At 39.9% G+C, this 16,913-nt stretch overlaps 1 protein-coding gene across 2 annotated transcripts; it reads left to right on the top strand.

Annotated features, from left to right (window-relative positions):
- Positions 1-15,046: 15,046 nt before the first annotated feature.
- LOC121987722 lies at positions 15,047-15,962 on the top strand. 2 transcript variants are annotated; one of them, XM_042541459.1, is made up of 3 exons: positions 15,047-15,197; positions 15,288-15,493; positions 15,580-15,962. In XM_042541459.1, the coding sequence occupies exons 1-3, from the start codon at positions 15,099-15,101 to the stop codon at positions 15,827-15,829; spliced, it is 555 nt and encodes a 184-aa protein (XP_042397393.1). In that variant the 5' UTR covers positions 15,047-15,098; the 3' UTR covers positions 15,830-15,962. The 2 variants fall into 2 exon arrangements, with proteins under 2 accessions (XP_042397393.1, XP_042397392.1); XM_042541458.1 differs by having other exon boundaries at positions 15,285-15,493.
- The last annotated feature ends 951 nt before the right edge of the window (positions 15,963-16,913 follow it).

The following is a 16,913-nucleotide window of genomic DNA, read 5'->3' as shown; positions in this document are numbered from 1 at the left end:
CAGTTGTAGATGTAATAAAGGAGGAAGAACGGATGGTGAAGATGATGTCATCCATATAAACCAAGAGGTATGTCGTGATTTGTACAGAGTGAAAAAGGAAGAGCGACATATATGACCTGGACTCAGTAAACCCTAGTGAGAATAAGGAAGCATGTAGGATGACATACCATGCTCGAGGGACCTGCTTGAGACCGTAAATGGATTTGTATAGCCAGCAGACGAGGTTAGGTTGGTCAAGATGAATAAAGCTAGGAGGTTGAGCCACATAGACCTCCTCATGAAGAGTGCCATGAAGAAAAGCGTTGCTAACATCTAGCTGGTGTATGGGCTACCTGTGGGTGATGGAGAGAGAGAGAGAATAGTCCAGATGGTTATGGGTTTGACAACTGGACTAAACGTTTCTGCATAATCAAGATCAGGTTGTTGGTGAAAACCTTTATCAACAAGATGAGCTTTGTACTTGTCAATAGAACCATTTTCTTTACGTTTAGTTTTGAATACCCATTTGTATCCGATGATGTTTTGGTGAGATGAGTGTGGAACTAGTGATCACGTGTGGTTCTGAAGAAGAGCGTTGTATTCAGATGTCATAGCAAACTGCTAAGATGGGTCTTTGTTGGCAGTGGTGAGCAGGTCGATTTTGGGGAGTTAGTCTTGACTAGATGGGCACCCTGAGTCTTAGTACGAGTGCGCATAGGATGAGTAGAGTAAGCAAGAGCTTCAAGTGGAGACCCGTGAGGTAGAAAAGAGTCATCTGGAGCCGAGTTAGGCAGAGCCAATGAAGAGATAGATGCATCGATAGCAAGATCCACCGAGCATGGTGATTCACTAATAGTAGGAAGATCAATGACTGGACATTGTGGTGTACTTTGTGATCCTGAAGGAGATTGTACCGCAACCTGTAGATCAGGAGGAACATGTACTAGACAAGGGGAGGAGATAACCTGAGAAGGCAGTGATGATGATATAGTGAAAGGAAAACTCATCTCTTTGAATTGAACATGATGGGAGATGAATATCCGTCCTGTTGACATATAAAGGCACTTGTAACCCTTATGAGAAGACCTATTTGTTGAGGCAATTTGCCTAGGTCAAGTTTGACCAGTTTGACTAAACTTGAGTTGAGTCAAGCTTGAGTCAGGATTTGAGTTTTGATGTTTGACAATATAAGGAGATTGCTGGAGTAATCGTCTAGTTATGGAGATGGTCAAAGGGTTGACCAGGTTGATGAGAAGACAAGTCAAGTAGGTCCAGGTTGACAGGAGACTTGATCGGGAAAGTCTTAGTGAGGAGCTAGGCAGTTGGAAAGTCCAAGTATGATCTTGGCAAAGGAGAAAGTCCTGATGAGGAGCCAGACAACGGGAAAGTCCTAGTGAGGAGCTAGGCAGGAGAAAGTCCTGGTGAGGAGCTAGGCAGTTGGGAAGTCCAAGTGTGATCTTGGCAAAGGAGAAATTCCTGGTGAGGAGCCAAGCAATTGGAAAGTCCAAGCATGTGGTCTTGACAAGGTAAGTCCTGGTATGACTTGGCAAGGAAGACTCGACAACTAGGATGAGGTCGAAGGAAGCTCCTGAAGGCAAGACGTGAAGGATAGAGAGATATCCGAGGGACGCAAGGCTAATGGAGGAAGCTAGAAGGCTAGTTCTGTTGGTTGCTACTCGGAAAACCCAATGGCTCCACTGTATAAAAATTTTGTACGTGATCTGAACCTTTCCTAGCTACCATGTGTTCTTTTAAGTTAAACTTGTATCTCCTGCGGAACTTAACACGTTTGATTCCAAGTTTAACTTATATGTTCTTTTAGGTTTAGATTTGGATCTCCTGCGGAACTTAACATGTTTGATCCAAATCACCTAGGTTATAAATTCAATTAAATATTAGTTTCCAAAATTGTCTTCCAGTACTGCATGGCGAGACACTTGGCCTTCTTGGATATGGGAGCAACCGCCACCGACTAAACAAAGCCTTTTAAGGAAAGTTAATATTTAATTTCCTTATATAACTCTAGGTTAACCAAAAGGAACAATCAAATCACAAGGAAAAAAAGAAAAAGAACACAACATCGAAATTAAATTCGTAAAACAAGAATCGAATGTCTCTTGTATTTGGTATTTATACAAAGAAAAATTAACTAGTATGATGCGAAAATTAAATACTAGTTATACCTCTTACTTGTATGCAAAAAATCTCGAGATCTTCTGCCGTATCCCTCGCCTCCTCTTGGACGTCGTGTGGGCGACGATCCTCCAAGACGAACACCACCCAGAAAGCTTCTCCTCCTTCTCTAGAATTCGGCCACCATCACCACAAAGGAGCAAAAGAGAGCAAAGGGAAGAGAGGGAGAGGGGCCGACCACTTGATGATCTCCAACAACATAATATCAATTGTTATGTTTTTCAAGGCCTCCCCTTCCCCCTCTTTTATATTAGTTTCCCAACGGAAAATTATGGAAAGAGTTTTATAAAAAATTAGACTCATTTCTATTTCCTTTTTTTTTTCTTTTTCTTTCCTTTTAATTAATCAATCCTAGATTGATTTATTAATTAAACAACTATTTGTTGATGTTTAATTATTTGACCAGCCCCTTGCTTGGGCACCAAGTAAGGTGGCCGACCACTTATTAAAAGGGAAAGAAAGAAATTTTTTTTTTTATAAAATTTTAAAAGAAGAAAACTTCTAATAAAATTTTACAAACTCTTTTTTGTTCTAATATAGATATTAAAAGAAAAGTTTTAAAATTTAAAACCAAGTTTTAAAATTTAAAACATCTCTAATAATATTTCTTTTTAAAAGAAAGTTTTATAAATTTTACAACTCTCTTTTAAAACCTTGTGGCCTAATTTAAATTAGGAAAATTTTATAAATTTTTAAAATCTCTCTTTTTACAAATTGTAAATATCTGAGGAAATTTAAAAATTCAAAAATAACCTTCCTAATTTAAATATTGCGGCCGACCCCCTTTGCCCAAGGCAAGGGCAGGCCATTTCTAGAGAATATGTGGCCGGCCATTGCTTGGTCACCAATCAATGAACCGACCCCTTCTTGGACACCAAGATAGACTTTTCTTTGGATGGACTTGAGGCTTTATTGAGGCTACAACAGGGACCTAGAGGAAAAATTGGTTTTGGTCTTCCGATGAGCTTGAGTATCCCGTGCTCGCCCCGAACACACAACTCAAGTTCATCGATAATAACTCATTCCACTAGAGAGTTATTACCGCACTACCGCACCACCGCACCAATCCCAAATTACATTATGAGCTCCTTCTTATCATGAGTGTGTTAGTCTCCCTGTGTTTAAGATTACGAATGTCGACTAATTAAGTGAGTTACTGACAACTCATTTAATTAATATCTAGCTCCAAGAGTAGTGCCACTCAACTCTATTGTCATGTTGGACTAGGTCCACCTGCAGGGTTTAACATGACAATCCTTATGAGCTCCTCTTGGGGACATTCTCAACCTAGATAACTAGGACACAAATTCCTTCTATAATCAACAATACATACTATAAGTAATATCATTTCCCAACTTATCGGGCATATTGATTTATCGAGCTAAACCTCACCCTTTGATAAGTCAAAGAAATAAATATTAAATATACATGCTTGTTATTATATTAGGATTAAGAGCACACACTTCCATAATAACTAAGGTCTAGTTCTTTTACTAAGTCAGTACAAAAAGAACTTACCTAAATGATCCTACTCAATACACTTAAAGTGTATCAGTGTAATTTATTAGTCAAGATTAACTAAAACTTAATTACACTACGTCTATTCTGATGGTTTGTTCCTTTCCATCTTAGTCGTGAGCAACTGTTTATAATTTATAGAAAACCGACAACATGATCTTCTAAGTGTGACTCCACACTCCATGTTATCTACTATATAAATTAATTGAACAATTACATTTAGCAAATAAATGTAAACATTTGACCAATGTGATTCTTTATTTCAAAATAAATGTGTACAAAAGCTAAACTTTTAAGTATACACTCCAACAAGTTCAAGGTTGGTCGGGTGTGGCAAAATGCTAGGCATGGAGACCCAATAGGTCACGATTGACCGAAAAGTTGGGTTTGGGACTTTGGACTTGAGTTTGAGTCAAGTTCAGAGTGTTCAATTGATCGGGCGATTGATTGAACAGGGTCCAAATTGATCGGTCGATCGATTTGGACTATGCTGCGATTGTGGGAAGGCCCAATCGATCGGCCGATCGATTGGGATATGAAATTGCGAGCACAGAGACTTTCCCAATCGATTGGGCGATCGATTGGGAGCTGCCAATCGATCGGTCGATTGGGTAGCAGAAGCTCTCACGCAGACGCGAGAGCACAGAAAAGGTGCTGAATCGATCTGGCGATCGATTCAGACAGTCCCAATCGATCAGTCGATCGATTGGGAAGTGACCGTTGCGCAGGATGTAGGTGATGGACGACTAGGATTGTGCGGAGCTGACGTGACAATCGATTGGGGTTGATTTCAATAGATTGAGAGCACATGATATAGCCGTTGCGGAGCGTTTTCTCCGCAGATCTTTGCGATTTCTTTCCTACGAGCTTATAGCGATCTTCAGCAACTTTCTCCGATCTTCACCGCCAGTTCTTGAAGGCTCTTGGGAGTGTTCTCTCAAGGTTCAAGAGGCAACAACAAGCAACAAGTAAGCAAGAAGAAGTAGTGTTTTCATTTGTATCTTGTACTCTCTTCCTGTGTTTTTGTTTGTGTTGTTGTGTGAGTTTGTATGAGGCTTCTCCGCCTCCGGCTGCGATCGAGAAAGAGTGTTTCATTAGTGGAGATAGCGTGTCGTGTATGCATCCTTGGATTAGTCATATTTTCTTGAGGTGGATACCAAGTAAATCCTAAGTGTTAGCATTGTGAGCGTTTGTCTTTGAGTATTCCACTGCACAACAATAAGACGAAACAAACCGACGCAAGCGCGATGAAACGCTATTCACCCCCTCTAGCAGGCACATCGGTCCCAACAATTGGTATCAGAGTGAGGTCGCTCTTCTACGGACTAACCGACAAGAGAGCAAGAAGCTAGAGGAAGAAGAAGATGGAGATTGAAGGGCCACTCGGATGGGATATCCGAATTCCATCTCTGTACGACAAAGAAGACTTCAATTATTGGAGGACGAGGTTGGAAACTTGGTTTCAAATGGATTGAAATAAATGGGTTGCATTGGAAGATCCATTTGAGTCTCCAAAGGACAAAAAGGGGAAGCGCCTCCGATCTCAACATTGGACCGAGGAACAAAGAGAGCAAGCGGAGGCGGATAAGGAGGTAACAAAAATCTTGTTAAACTTATTACCTTCTAATATCATTGTGAGTGTAGGTGAATGCACAAGTGCATGTGATCTTTGGAAAAAGATCATTGCCTATCATGAAGACCCATCACAATTCCGAGTAGAGGAGTCCAAGGAGAAGGGCTCATTGGTCTAAGAAGAGAAGGACCAATCCGATGTTGACATAAGGTCAACATTCGAGGAGGAGAAGGAAGAGGAGGAGAAGGAAGAAGATGAGAGATCTTCTACATCTTCAAGAGAGGAAGAGGTGGAAGTATCCACATCCTCAAGATTTGAAGAGGTGGAAGCACCCACACTCTCAAGAGGAGAAGAAGAAAAAGAAGATGCAACCTCCACAATGCAAGATAAATCAAATGGAGGATCAAGTGCCACCCCTACAAACAAAGGTATAGAAATTTCAATTGTAGATAATAAAAATCATATCATTTTCTTTGCGTGTAGGGAACATGGACACTATAAGAGAAAGTGTCCAAAATTGGCCAAGAAGAAGGGCCAAGTAGTACCCAAGGGCAAGGAGAAACCCAAGGAGACAATCCCCACAACAAAGAAGAGTAAGGAACACATTGTGTGTTTCTTGTGCAACCAAAATGGACATTATCGAAGCCAATGTCCAAAGGGAAAGAAAACAACCAAAGTCAAAGGAGGAAGCACAAGTCTAGGGGGAGCTTCCAAGGTAAAAACCAAGGTATCATTTAATGAATCCATTCCTTTGACACATGATAAAAAACATGCTAGAAATAATTCTTATCATTTTAATACTAATTATCATGAAAGTAGGAAGCATGATGACACTAAGGATAAATATAGTCCTCCTCATGCTAGATCTACCATACCTAAGTTTAGGAAGGTAGATAGCAACTTAGACAATAATTCTAAGGACTTTAGATATATGCCTAAAAATAGAAATGCTCAAGGATTCAATGAAAAACCAAAATCTAGGGATTTATGGAGTGAAAACCAAGTCTTGAGGACAAGACTTGATAGTTTAGAAAGGACCTTAGCAAGAATGAAATACATACTTAGGGTTCAAAATGAGCATAACCTTGGAAAAGTTAGACAAGAGCCATCGAATAGCTATAGGGGTTTGAGATACAAACTTAAAGCCAAGAAGGATGTGACTTCCTTTCATAGGGTTCCATATAACTATGAGACCAACCCTAGGTGTAAAGGTCAAGTCAAGGATACTAGGGAAGGAATCCCTAAAGGTTCCTTTGGCAAGACCAATGTGACTAAGACTTCTAAGAAGTCTAACAAAGTCACAAAGAAGGTCACAAGGGAGGTCATCCCTAAATTTGATCTAGTAAAGGTGACTAAGGCTCCAAAAAGGCCTAATAAAGTCACAAAGAAGGTTACAAGGGAAGTTATCCCTAGGAGTGACCTAGTAGAAGTGACAAAGGTTTCTAAGAAGCCTAGAAAGGTCCTTAGGAAGGTATCTAGGGAAGACATCCCTAGTGAGTACCTAGAGCATCCAAGGAGTACTAATAGGTTTTGGGTTCCTAGGAGCATATTCTCTACACCCTAGAAGGGTTTAGAGAGTGTCAACTCTAATTGGAAGGGTAGTCAACCCAACCTTGATGAAGTTGGCACTTGGAGAGCATTTTCAAGGTTTTACTAACCTTTAAAATGAAAAGGATTATTAGTGTTACTTTTTGAAAGAGTAAAATGTGTCAAAATTTGAGGAGTTGAATCTAATTTAAATTGGCACACTTGAGAAAAACAAAAGTAATGTCAAATTTAGAATTCGACATTTTCTTATGGAATTAAGGGAAATGTAAACCTTAATCCAAATTGCCACTCTTGGAAAGAGTAACATGTGCCAAATCTTAAGGAATTATGTTTGAATTAAATTGGCACAATTTGGAGAATCATATGAACTACCAAGTTGGGATTTTGGTATGTTCTTAAGGAGTCAAGGGCAAATCCGGGCTTAAAATATAAGGTGATTACTCCTTTGGAAGGATAATTATATCAAAATTTGAGGAATATTCTTAGTTTTAATTGACATAAATAAATCAAGAGATTAAAGAAATGCCAAGTTGGGGTTTGACACTTTCTTGATGAAATTGGACAATCTAGGATTCAATTTTAAGATTAACTAAGGTTTAAGGACACTTAGATAGGTAATCTAGGTATTTTATTTATGCTAATTTGCCATGCTTTGTTTGCCTATCAAAGGTCATGACATCATGTGTCGCATTCATTTCTATTATGAAAAACACAAAAATATCATGTCATGTCATACATACATCATGTAGCTATAGCTTGCTTTTCGTTTTGAAAATTACTTATTTTGATGTATGCCATGTAACATCATGCATTATGTTAATTTCCTTGTAATTAAGGACAAATGACATTTATTATGAATGGTAAATATTCCAACAAGTGGGAGTATACCAAGTGACATCTTAGGTGGATGATAATAAATTTTATAATGCCTAGATAGTTATGCATGATCCCTTAGTGTAGGGCAAAACCAAATATACATCTCACAAAGAATCATAAGGTGACTTGTATGTATTTTAGTATACATTAGATACAAGTGAGATGTTAGGATGGTGAACAAAACTCAAGATGTTGTTTTAGTGCATCTTGTTGAGTTTTAGGTTCATCAAAATACATAGTTATGTGTTTTCCAATCATTGAGAAAGCTAATGTACAAGTCATGTGCATTGAGCCCAAAGAACATGGTTGGATATTGGTTTTAAAATGTTTTTAAAATACTTTTGAAAACCTTGGTGAAGACTATCTTTTGATAGTATTCATCATTGAAAAGTTAGACATAAACTAGGAGAAAATATTGAAGTTGTCAAGAGTTTTCAAATTTGTGTCACTCTTTGAAAATAGGAAGTATTTTCATAGAAAACTATTTTTCCTTGATAGATTATACCCTAAAGATTATCTACATAAATTTTCATGATTTTTGTAATTTTGTATAATTTTTGGAGAGTTTCTGAATTTCACGAAAACTAAATTTCAGAAAAATCAGAAACCCAATTGATCAGCCGATCGATTGGTATTGTTTTAATCGATCAGTCGATTGATTGGGAAGCCAATTCCCGTGAACAGAGGGTCAGTGGATCAATCAGCTGATTGATTGACCCAGGCTGGATCGATCAGCCGATCGATTCAGAGGGAATTTCTGCAAGCAGAAGCTTGCGGAATCGATCAATGAATTGATTGAAGTAGCTTCAACGATTGAGTTCCAACTTCAATCGATTGGGAAGTCTGATTATGGATGGAAAAGCTTGATTTCAGCACATTAAGCCACGTCAAGTTCCAATAACCATTCCAAATCCCTTGGAATATATTTATATACATTTAGGGGGAGTTTTCTTGATGAAAATAGGTATGGATTGGTTAAGATAAATCAAAGTGAAGTTTAGGATGGGGTTTAGTTTCAATTTCAAATTTTGGATCCTCAAAACTTCAAGTTTTGGTTTTCAAGGGTCATTAACCATTCCTAACCCTTTGGAATATATTTGTATACATTTAGGGGGAGTTTTCATGATGAAAACAAGTATGGATTGGTTAAGGTAGACTTAGGTGAAGTTCATTATTGAAATTTGAACCTCAAAACTTCAAGTTTTGATTTTCCTAATTGTTTAGGAACTCCAAGTTATTGTTGGTGCAATGATAGAAGTTTGACCATATTTTTAGGAGGCGTTGCTCCTTGAATGCATGAAAATTTACTTTCAAGGACCTTGGAAGGGGGTTAAACCTTCGTGATGGATAATACTCAGGGTCAAGTATTGGGGAATAATGGAAGATTGGTTATCTTCATTGCTAGGATGATAAATGCTCTCGGATGAGCATTGTGGAGTAGGTTACTGTTCAAGGGGGAGCATTGGATTAATGAAGGGGATCGGACCTTCATTGGTAAAGTGGAAAATGCTCTCGGTTGAACATTGTGAAGAAGATTACTGCTCAAGGGGGAGCATTGAATACAATGAATGGGAGTTTCATTGGGAAGTTGATGTATGCTCTAAGATGAGCATTGTGAAGTGAAGTAGAGCTTAAGAGGGAGCTTAGAGGCGGCAATAAAGAATATGAGATCTTCATTGTGGGGTTGTTACAAACATATGAGGTTGTAAACAACGTAGAGTTAACTCTTATGGAGAAGAGTTTATTTTCAGTTTTTGATGTGTGATTACGGGGGAGAATGGAAGGTTAAGTTAGGCCTTCATCTCAAGAAGGAGGAGTTTGCCCTCTAGGAAAGGGAGAGAATGAAGGAAACCTTTATTCATACATTGTCATGAAAGGGTTAAGGCTATGAGATTTAGCCTTGTGATAAAGAAGTGGTTAAGGCTATGAGATTTAGCCATGGTATAAAGAAGAAGTTAAAGCTATGAGATTTAGCCTTGGTATAAAGAAGAGGTTAGGGCTATGAGATTTAGCCTAACTTAGAGGTATTGTCAAACATCAAAAAGGGAGAAATTGTTGGGGCAATTTTCCTAGGTCAAGTTTGACCAGTTTGACTAAGCTTGAGTTGAGTCAAGCTTGAGTCAGGATTTGAGTTTTGATGTTTGACAATATAAGGAGATTACTGGAGCAATCGTCTAGTTATGGAGATGGTCAAAGGGTTGACCAGGTTGATGAGAAGACAAGTCAAGTAGGTCAAGGTTGATAGGAGACTTGACCGGGAAAGTCCTAGTGAAGAGCTAGGCAGGAGAAAGTCCTGGTGAGGAGCCAGGCAGTTGAAAAGTCCAAATGTGATCTTGGCAAAGGAGAAAGTCCTGGTGAGGAGCCAGGCAACGGGAAAGTCCTAGTGAGGAGCTAGGCAGGAGAAAGTCCTGGTGAGGAGCTATGCAGTTGGGAAGTCCAAGTGTGATCTTGGCAAAGGTAAAAGTCCTGGTGAGGAGCTAGACAATTGGAAAGTCCAAGCATGTGGTCTTGGCAAGGTAAGTCCTGGTATGACTTGGCAAGGAAGACCCGACAACTAGGATGAGGCCGAAGGAAGCTCCTGAAGGCAAGGTGTGAAAGATGAGGAGATATCCGAGGGATGCAAGGCTGATGGAGGAGGCTAGAAGGCTAGTTCGAGGTTGGTCGAGTGTGGCCAAATGCTAGGCATGGAGACTCAATAGGTCACAGTTGACCGGAAGTTGGGTTTGAGACTTTGGACTTGAGTTTGAGTCAAGTTCAGAGTGTTCAATCGATCGGGCGATCGATTGAATAGGGTCTAAATCGATCGGTCGATCGATTTGGACTGTGCTGCGATCATGGGAAGACCCAATTGATTGAGATATGAAATCGCGAGCACAAAGATTTTCCCAATCGATCAGGCGATCGATTGGGAGCTGCCAATCGATCGGTCGATCGATTGGGTGGCAGAAGCTCTCACGCGGACGCAAGAGCACAGAAAGACGCTGAATCGATCAGGCGAACAATTCAGGCAGTCCCAATCGATCGGTCGACTGATTGGGAAGTGACCGTTGTGCAGGATGTAGGTGATGGACGGCTGGGATTGTGCGGAGCTGACGTGACAATCGGTTGAGGTTGATTTCAATCGATTGGGAGCACAGGATATAGCCGTTGTGGAGCATTTTCTCCCCAGATCTTTGCGATTTCTTTCCTGGGAGCTTACAGCGATCTTCAGCGACTTTCTCTGATCTTCGCCACCAGTTCTTGAAGGCTCTTGGGAGTGTTCTCTCAAGGTTCAAGAGGCAACAACAAGCAACAAGTAAGCAATAAGAAATAGTATTTTTCATTTGTATCTTATACTCTCTTCTTGTATTTTTGTTTGTGTTGTTGTGTGAGTTGGTACGAGGCTTCTCCGCCTCCGACTGCGATTGAGAAGGAGTGTTTAATTAGTGGAGATAGCGTGTCGTGTGTGGATCCTTGGATTAGTCACCTCTTCTTGAGGTGGATACCAAGTAAATCTTAAGTGTTAGCATTGTGAGTGTTTGTCTTCGAGTATTCTGCTGCACAACAACAAGACGAAGCAAACCGACGCAAGCACGATGAAACGCTATTCACCCCCCTCTAGCGGGCACATTGGTCCCAACACTATTCCCAAGAAATACACATTTGATTGAGTGGAAGTCAAACTTATGTTGGTTGTATGATCGTGTCAGTGGAAAGCATGCACACCCAAACACTTTCATAAAGTTGTAGTTTGGTGATCGACCAAATAATGCCTCAAATGAACGTCGAGCCAGAACTGGCAGAGGTAGATGATTGATAAGGTAGGTAGCAGTCAAGAAGGCTTCATCCCAGTAGCAGAGGGGCATATATGCATGAGCAAGCATAGCGAGACATGTCTATGTGATGTGCTAAATTTTACGTTCGGTAATGCCAATTTGTTCGCTAGTATGAGGACATGATAGGCGATGATGAATACCATGAAGTGCAGTCAAATTACTGAGAGATTAAAACTCACCTCCCCAATCAGTTTGTAGACTTTTGATTTGACAATTGAACTGAGTCTCAACCAAAGCTTTGAACTGAGTAAAGATGTGAATTACATCTGACTTGCATTTGATAGGATATAGCTAAGTGTAGCGACTGAAATTATCAACAAAGTGTACAAAATATTGACAGCCAAATATAGAGAGCATCGGGGCAGGTCCCCAAACATCAGAGTGAATCAAATCTAAAGGTGGAGTAAATTTAATCATAGATAGTTCAAAAGACAATTTACGGGCCTTACCTAAATGACATGCATCACAAGAAGAAATAGTCTTATTGTCTAACACAAACAAATAAAAATGTGAAATAACATAAGAAGTCATGGCTATGGATGGATGGCCAAAGCGTTGATGCCAGATGGTAGTGGAGTGTCATGCACCAACAAGGGCTTGTTTGTGGGGCACGCTGTGCTGATGAAGACAATAAAGACCACCTTTAAGAAATCCCCGAAGGAGTTTCATCTTCATATACTGGTCCTTTACAACACAATATATTGGATGAAATTCAAGGAAAACATTATTAGCAGCAGTGAATTGAGCGACATTTAATAAAATTTTGGTAATTACAGGCACATGTAATATATTAGCTAGGTGTAGTGGTCTGTCTAGGCTAGGAATAGTAGAGTTACCAATGCTAGCAATATGAAGTGTCTTACCATCACCAACAACAATAGTTTCAGTACCTTGATATGGAGCATGAACTTGGAGATTTCCTAGGTATGTTATGATATGATCAGTAGCACTAGAGTCAGGATACTAAGATGGATCTGAAACAGTAGATGGTGTAGTCATCAGAGCGGTGGGTGTAGTGGTGTGCTGAAAATTTTGATCAAACTGGCGGAAGCAATTTATTGCAGAATAACCCTTGCCATTGCATATTTGACAATATAGAGTAGAACAACAATTTTCGATAATATGACCCCAACGAGAGCAATTAGTGCATCAAAGACGATTATTACCATTATTTTGAGAGCCTCGGTGACCACGACTACGAGATTGGACAGAGTTGTGCGTAGAAGTCCAATCAGGGTGCGACCCATTTGGAGAAGTACCATAGGTGGGCTGCCCAATTTGTTCAGGTCCTCCATTCGTTGAAGGGTGAAATGACCCATGGGAGAGAGATGGAGGATTTCTAACGCTTTCTTGCCATTGTCATTGGGAAGATCGATTGTTGCCTCCCCGACACATGTTGTTGTGGTTGCTGCTGATTGAGAGATTGGCCATCGCGGGAGTGTAGGTGAGTGACCCTAACCGATACTCGTGGGAAAGGAGCATTCCCACCATGTCATCAAACGATGTTGTGTCGGATCGCGTGGTAAGTGTGATGACCAGAGATTCGTACTCTGGTCCTAGGTCGCCAAGCACGTGGAAGATGAGGTCGTCGTCGGAGATACGTTGTCCAGCGGCAGCTAAGGTATCTACCATTTTGTTTATATTTTGTAGGTATTCTACTACTGTGAGTGCCCCTTTCTGTATTGTCTGGAGCTGGGAACGCAGATGCATAATTCTCGCCTTCAATTGAGAGGAAAATTGCTTCTCTAATATTGTCCAGAGGTGTCACAACGTCGTGCACGAGGAGCCAATAACTTGGCCCAGTATGGTTTCGGAAAGCGTCATCATCAGCCATGAGAGGAGTCATTGATCTTGTGTCTCTCAAGCGGTGAAATCTGGATTGATGGAGTAGGAAATCTCTCCTTTGTCGTCTTTCTACACAATAAGTTCGGATGACGCTGTTTCTATACCATTAACAAATTGATACAAGTGATACCCCTTTTACACATGAAGTATCTGTGATTTCCGCAGCACGTAGTTGTTCTGGTCAAGATTTGTTAATACTGTTAGACTGAAATTTGGGAGTTTTCCCTAACTTGCTCTGATACCAAGATAAGAGAAGAAAAAGAAGAGTATAAGAGGAAGAAGACAAGGTGAAAATGGTTTCTTGATTCGATACACAATTGTGAATAATCTAAAAAATAGTATACACAGTAGTTTCAGAGAATGATTCTCAATCCCTTGATTGTAGCCTAATTAATATGAGTAAATATTCGATAATATTTCGGTGATTAGAGTGATCCTCAATCCCTTGATTATAGTATGTGATTGCTTTATCATTATGAGATTTTGGTGTGATTATTTCTCTCCTTATCAGGGCATACTTGCCCGAGTGACTAGAAAAATCCACAAGATCACCTCCGAGAGTAGAAGGTCGGTGAGGGGAGCCACACATGAACTCCTTCTTGACAAAAATTCTAGTTGAGGAGTTACTAACCAATTTTAGACTAGCGATCATAGTGTCAGTATCTTGAATGGTTGAGGGGGAAATCTCTAGAACTCCAAGTCGTTGAGTCACGATTTTGATATGTCATCAACTAAGTTTAAATTAAACTTGGTTGTGTGATTAATACGTGTGTTTAAGTGTGTAGTTACCTAAGAGAACACACAGGGACCCGATAGTGCGGGATCTAGTAGAGTATAGTGAAGAGTGATACAGGACACCCGAGGGATCGAAAAAGATGAGGAGCATCAGACATATCAAGATCTTGAGAAAACGTAAGCGAGCGAGAATAAAGTCATGGGATGAGAGATGTTTGGATTGGTTCATCCAAGGTACGAGGAACTGCAAAAGAGTATTCTGGTGTAGCAAGAATGATATATGGGAGTGAGCCGGAATGACTCGATGCATCCAAGGGATGAAAAATTAAGAGAACTTGTGCAAGATAAGTTGGCTTGGTGAGGTGAGTTGAGTGACTTGTACATAGGATGAGGATAAACTCAATTTAGACAGACTCAATCGATCGGAATAGGATTTCGAACGACTAGAACTCCGATGACCATTAATTCTAAATTTTAACATAACCTATAATATAAAATAAAATAATACATAAATTTAATTAAAATAATGAAAAGCTTAATGAGGCATTTTGGTATTAGTTAATAAAACATTGAAAAAAAAGGATCCAAATTAATGTTGCATGGAGCATTTTTAAAATTATCCAAACAAATATACGTGATGAAACCCGTCACCAGCAGCCACCATTAGTGAGAAACATATTCTGTGTGCTAGCTACGCCTTCATCTTTGGAATATGGACAGCTAGCTAAAAGGATACATATTCGCCTTTGTTCAACCTTTTAATTTACTCACCTCTTAAACTGTGTCTGTATGGCTGATCAAAGTGAGATACCTACCTTTCCTTGCTTCACATGAAAAGGCATCCGACTAAAAGCAAAGCCAAAGCAATCTCCGGGAGAAAGAAAGAAAGAGAGCATCTACGAACAGCTATTTCCAATGCGAACAACCTGTTGATTGATATATATGTTAATGATCTTAACATATATATATAATACCATGCCTAAGAACACATTCCATAGCTAAATATAACTTCTTCAATGGCGAGGAAGGAAGGTGTTCTCATCTGCGTGCTGATTGTAATAATGGACATCGTTGCAGGCATACTCGGAATAGAAGCCCAAGTGGCTCAAAACAAGGTGAGTACTGGAACGATTTTGATCAAATGAAACCATTTTGTTAATTACAATTTGTTCGTAAATTAATAAATTAATAATAATTATTAGCAGAGCAAGCATCTGCGGGTGTTCATCTTCGAGTGCAAAGAGCCAGTGCCCGAAGCGTACAGGCTCGGACTTGCGGCCGCCATTCTCCTGCTCTTTGCTCACGTCATCGCCAACTCATTCGGTGGCTGCGTCTGCATCTTCTCCACTGAGGAGTTCAGCAGATCGTCGACCAACAGGCAAACGGCTGCCGCTACGCTCTTGCTCTCCTGGTGAATATATAAAAAATTCTTAGGAATCTTAATTACGATCAAATCCCCAGTTATAATTGATTAGCATGTAAGCTAGGATGTTTTAGGATAATTGTGGTGGTTGGCTTCATAATGCTGATCGCGGGGGCGATGGCCAATGCCAAGTCGAAGAGCTCTTGCGGTCTTCCTCATCGCCATTTGCTGTCCATCGGCGGGATTCTGTGCTTCGTTCATGGGGTCTTCTGCGTTGCGTATTATTCAGCTGCGACGGCGGTGAACATGGAAGCAGGAATGAAGATGGCGAGGGACGTCGCGGCCCCAACGACGGCGGAGCGGGTCCAAGAGATACAGCCGTAATATAATAAGTTATCGTCTGATCAACATTGCCGCCATTTTGGCGTTTCCGTGCTAGCTACGAAACGATGCGAGCATTTGTGTTCAATTAGTGCTGATTTTCTTGTTCTGCATTTAATTTGCAACGATTTACAAAGCATAAGATGTCCTATATGTATGTTTTAGCTCGGGTTAATTACAAACGAATATCTTAATTAATTTATCCAAGTTCTGGAAAAGATATCTTACTGCTTTAATTTTTAACTAATGGTCTTAACAACTTGTGTTATATATCCTAACTAATTGATCCGGTCCAGATGAGTCAACTCTTGATCGTATATATCCGCCCGCAACCGAACTTTTTCGGTAGGTCAGATGCACGTCAGGTAGGCTTTTGTGGGATCTATTGGATCGACTTTTGTCGAGTCGGATTTTGTCATCAAGTCGATACCAGTTGGATCAACTTCGGGTGACAGAGTATTATATTGAGACTCGGATGATGCTCTCCGGGCGATGAAGGCCAGAAAGACTCAAAAAGAGATTAGAAGGGAGGCTAAGGGGGCGTTTGGTATGAATATGGGAATGAGAATCGGAATGAGAATCATTGTATTATGGAATGAGAATGAGTATGAGCATGGATATCACTCTTAAAAGTAATGTTTGGTTAGTTGCATACTTTCTATCGGAATAAATCAATATTTCCTTTTTTACCCTTAAAGGAAAATAAGAGAAAAAAATTAGATGTAAGAAAAAGATGAATGTGAGAGAAAAATATGATGAAAGAAAATGATAAGATAGAAAGTATGATGAGAGAGAAAATGCGATGAAAAGAATGAAGTGAGAGAAAATATGATGAGAGAGAAAGTGTGATGAAAAAGAATGAAGAGAGAGAAAGTATGATGAGAGAGAAAGTGTGATGAAAAAGAATGAAGAGAGAAAGTGTGATGAGAGAAAATGAGAAAAAATAGTGTAATAAAAGAGAGCATGATGAGAGAAGATGTGAGATAAAATATGATGTGAGAGAAATTATGATGGGAGAGGATGAAGAGAGAGAAAATGTAATGAGGAAAAATGAGGAGAGAGAGTGTGTGATGAGAAAGATTGAGGA

This window comes from Zingiber officinale, chromosome 5B (assembly GCF_018446385.1).
Source record: "Zingiber officinale cultivar Zhangliang chromosome 5B, Zo_v1.1, whole genome shotgun sequence".
NCBI classification, from domain to species: domain Eukaryota; kingdom Viridiplantae; phylum Streptophyta; class Magnoliopsida; order Zingiberales; family Zingiberaceae; genus Zingiber; species Zingiber officinale.
Note: the sequence above shows the minus strand (reverse complement) of the source record. Positions and strands in the feature narration are given on the sequence as shown.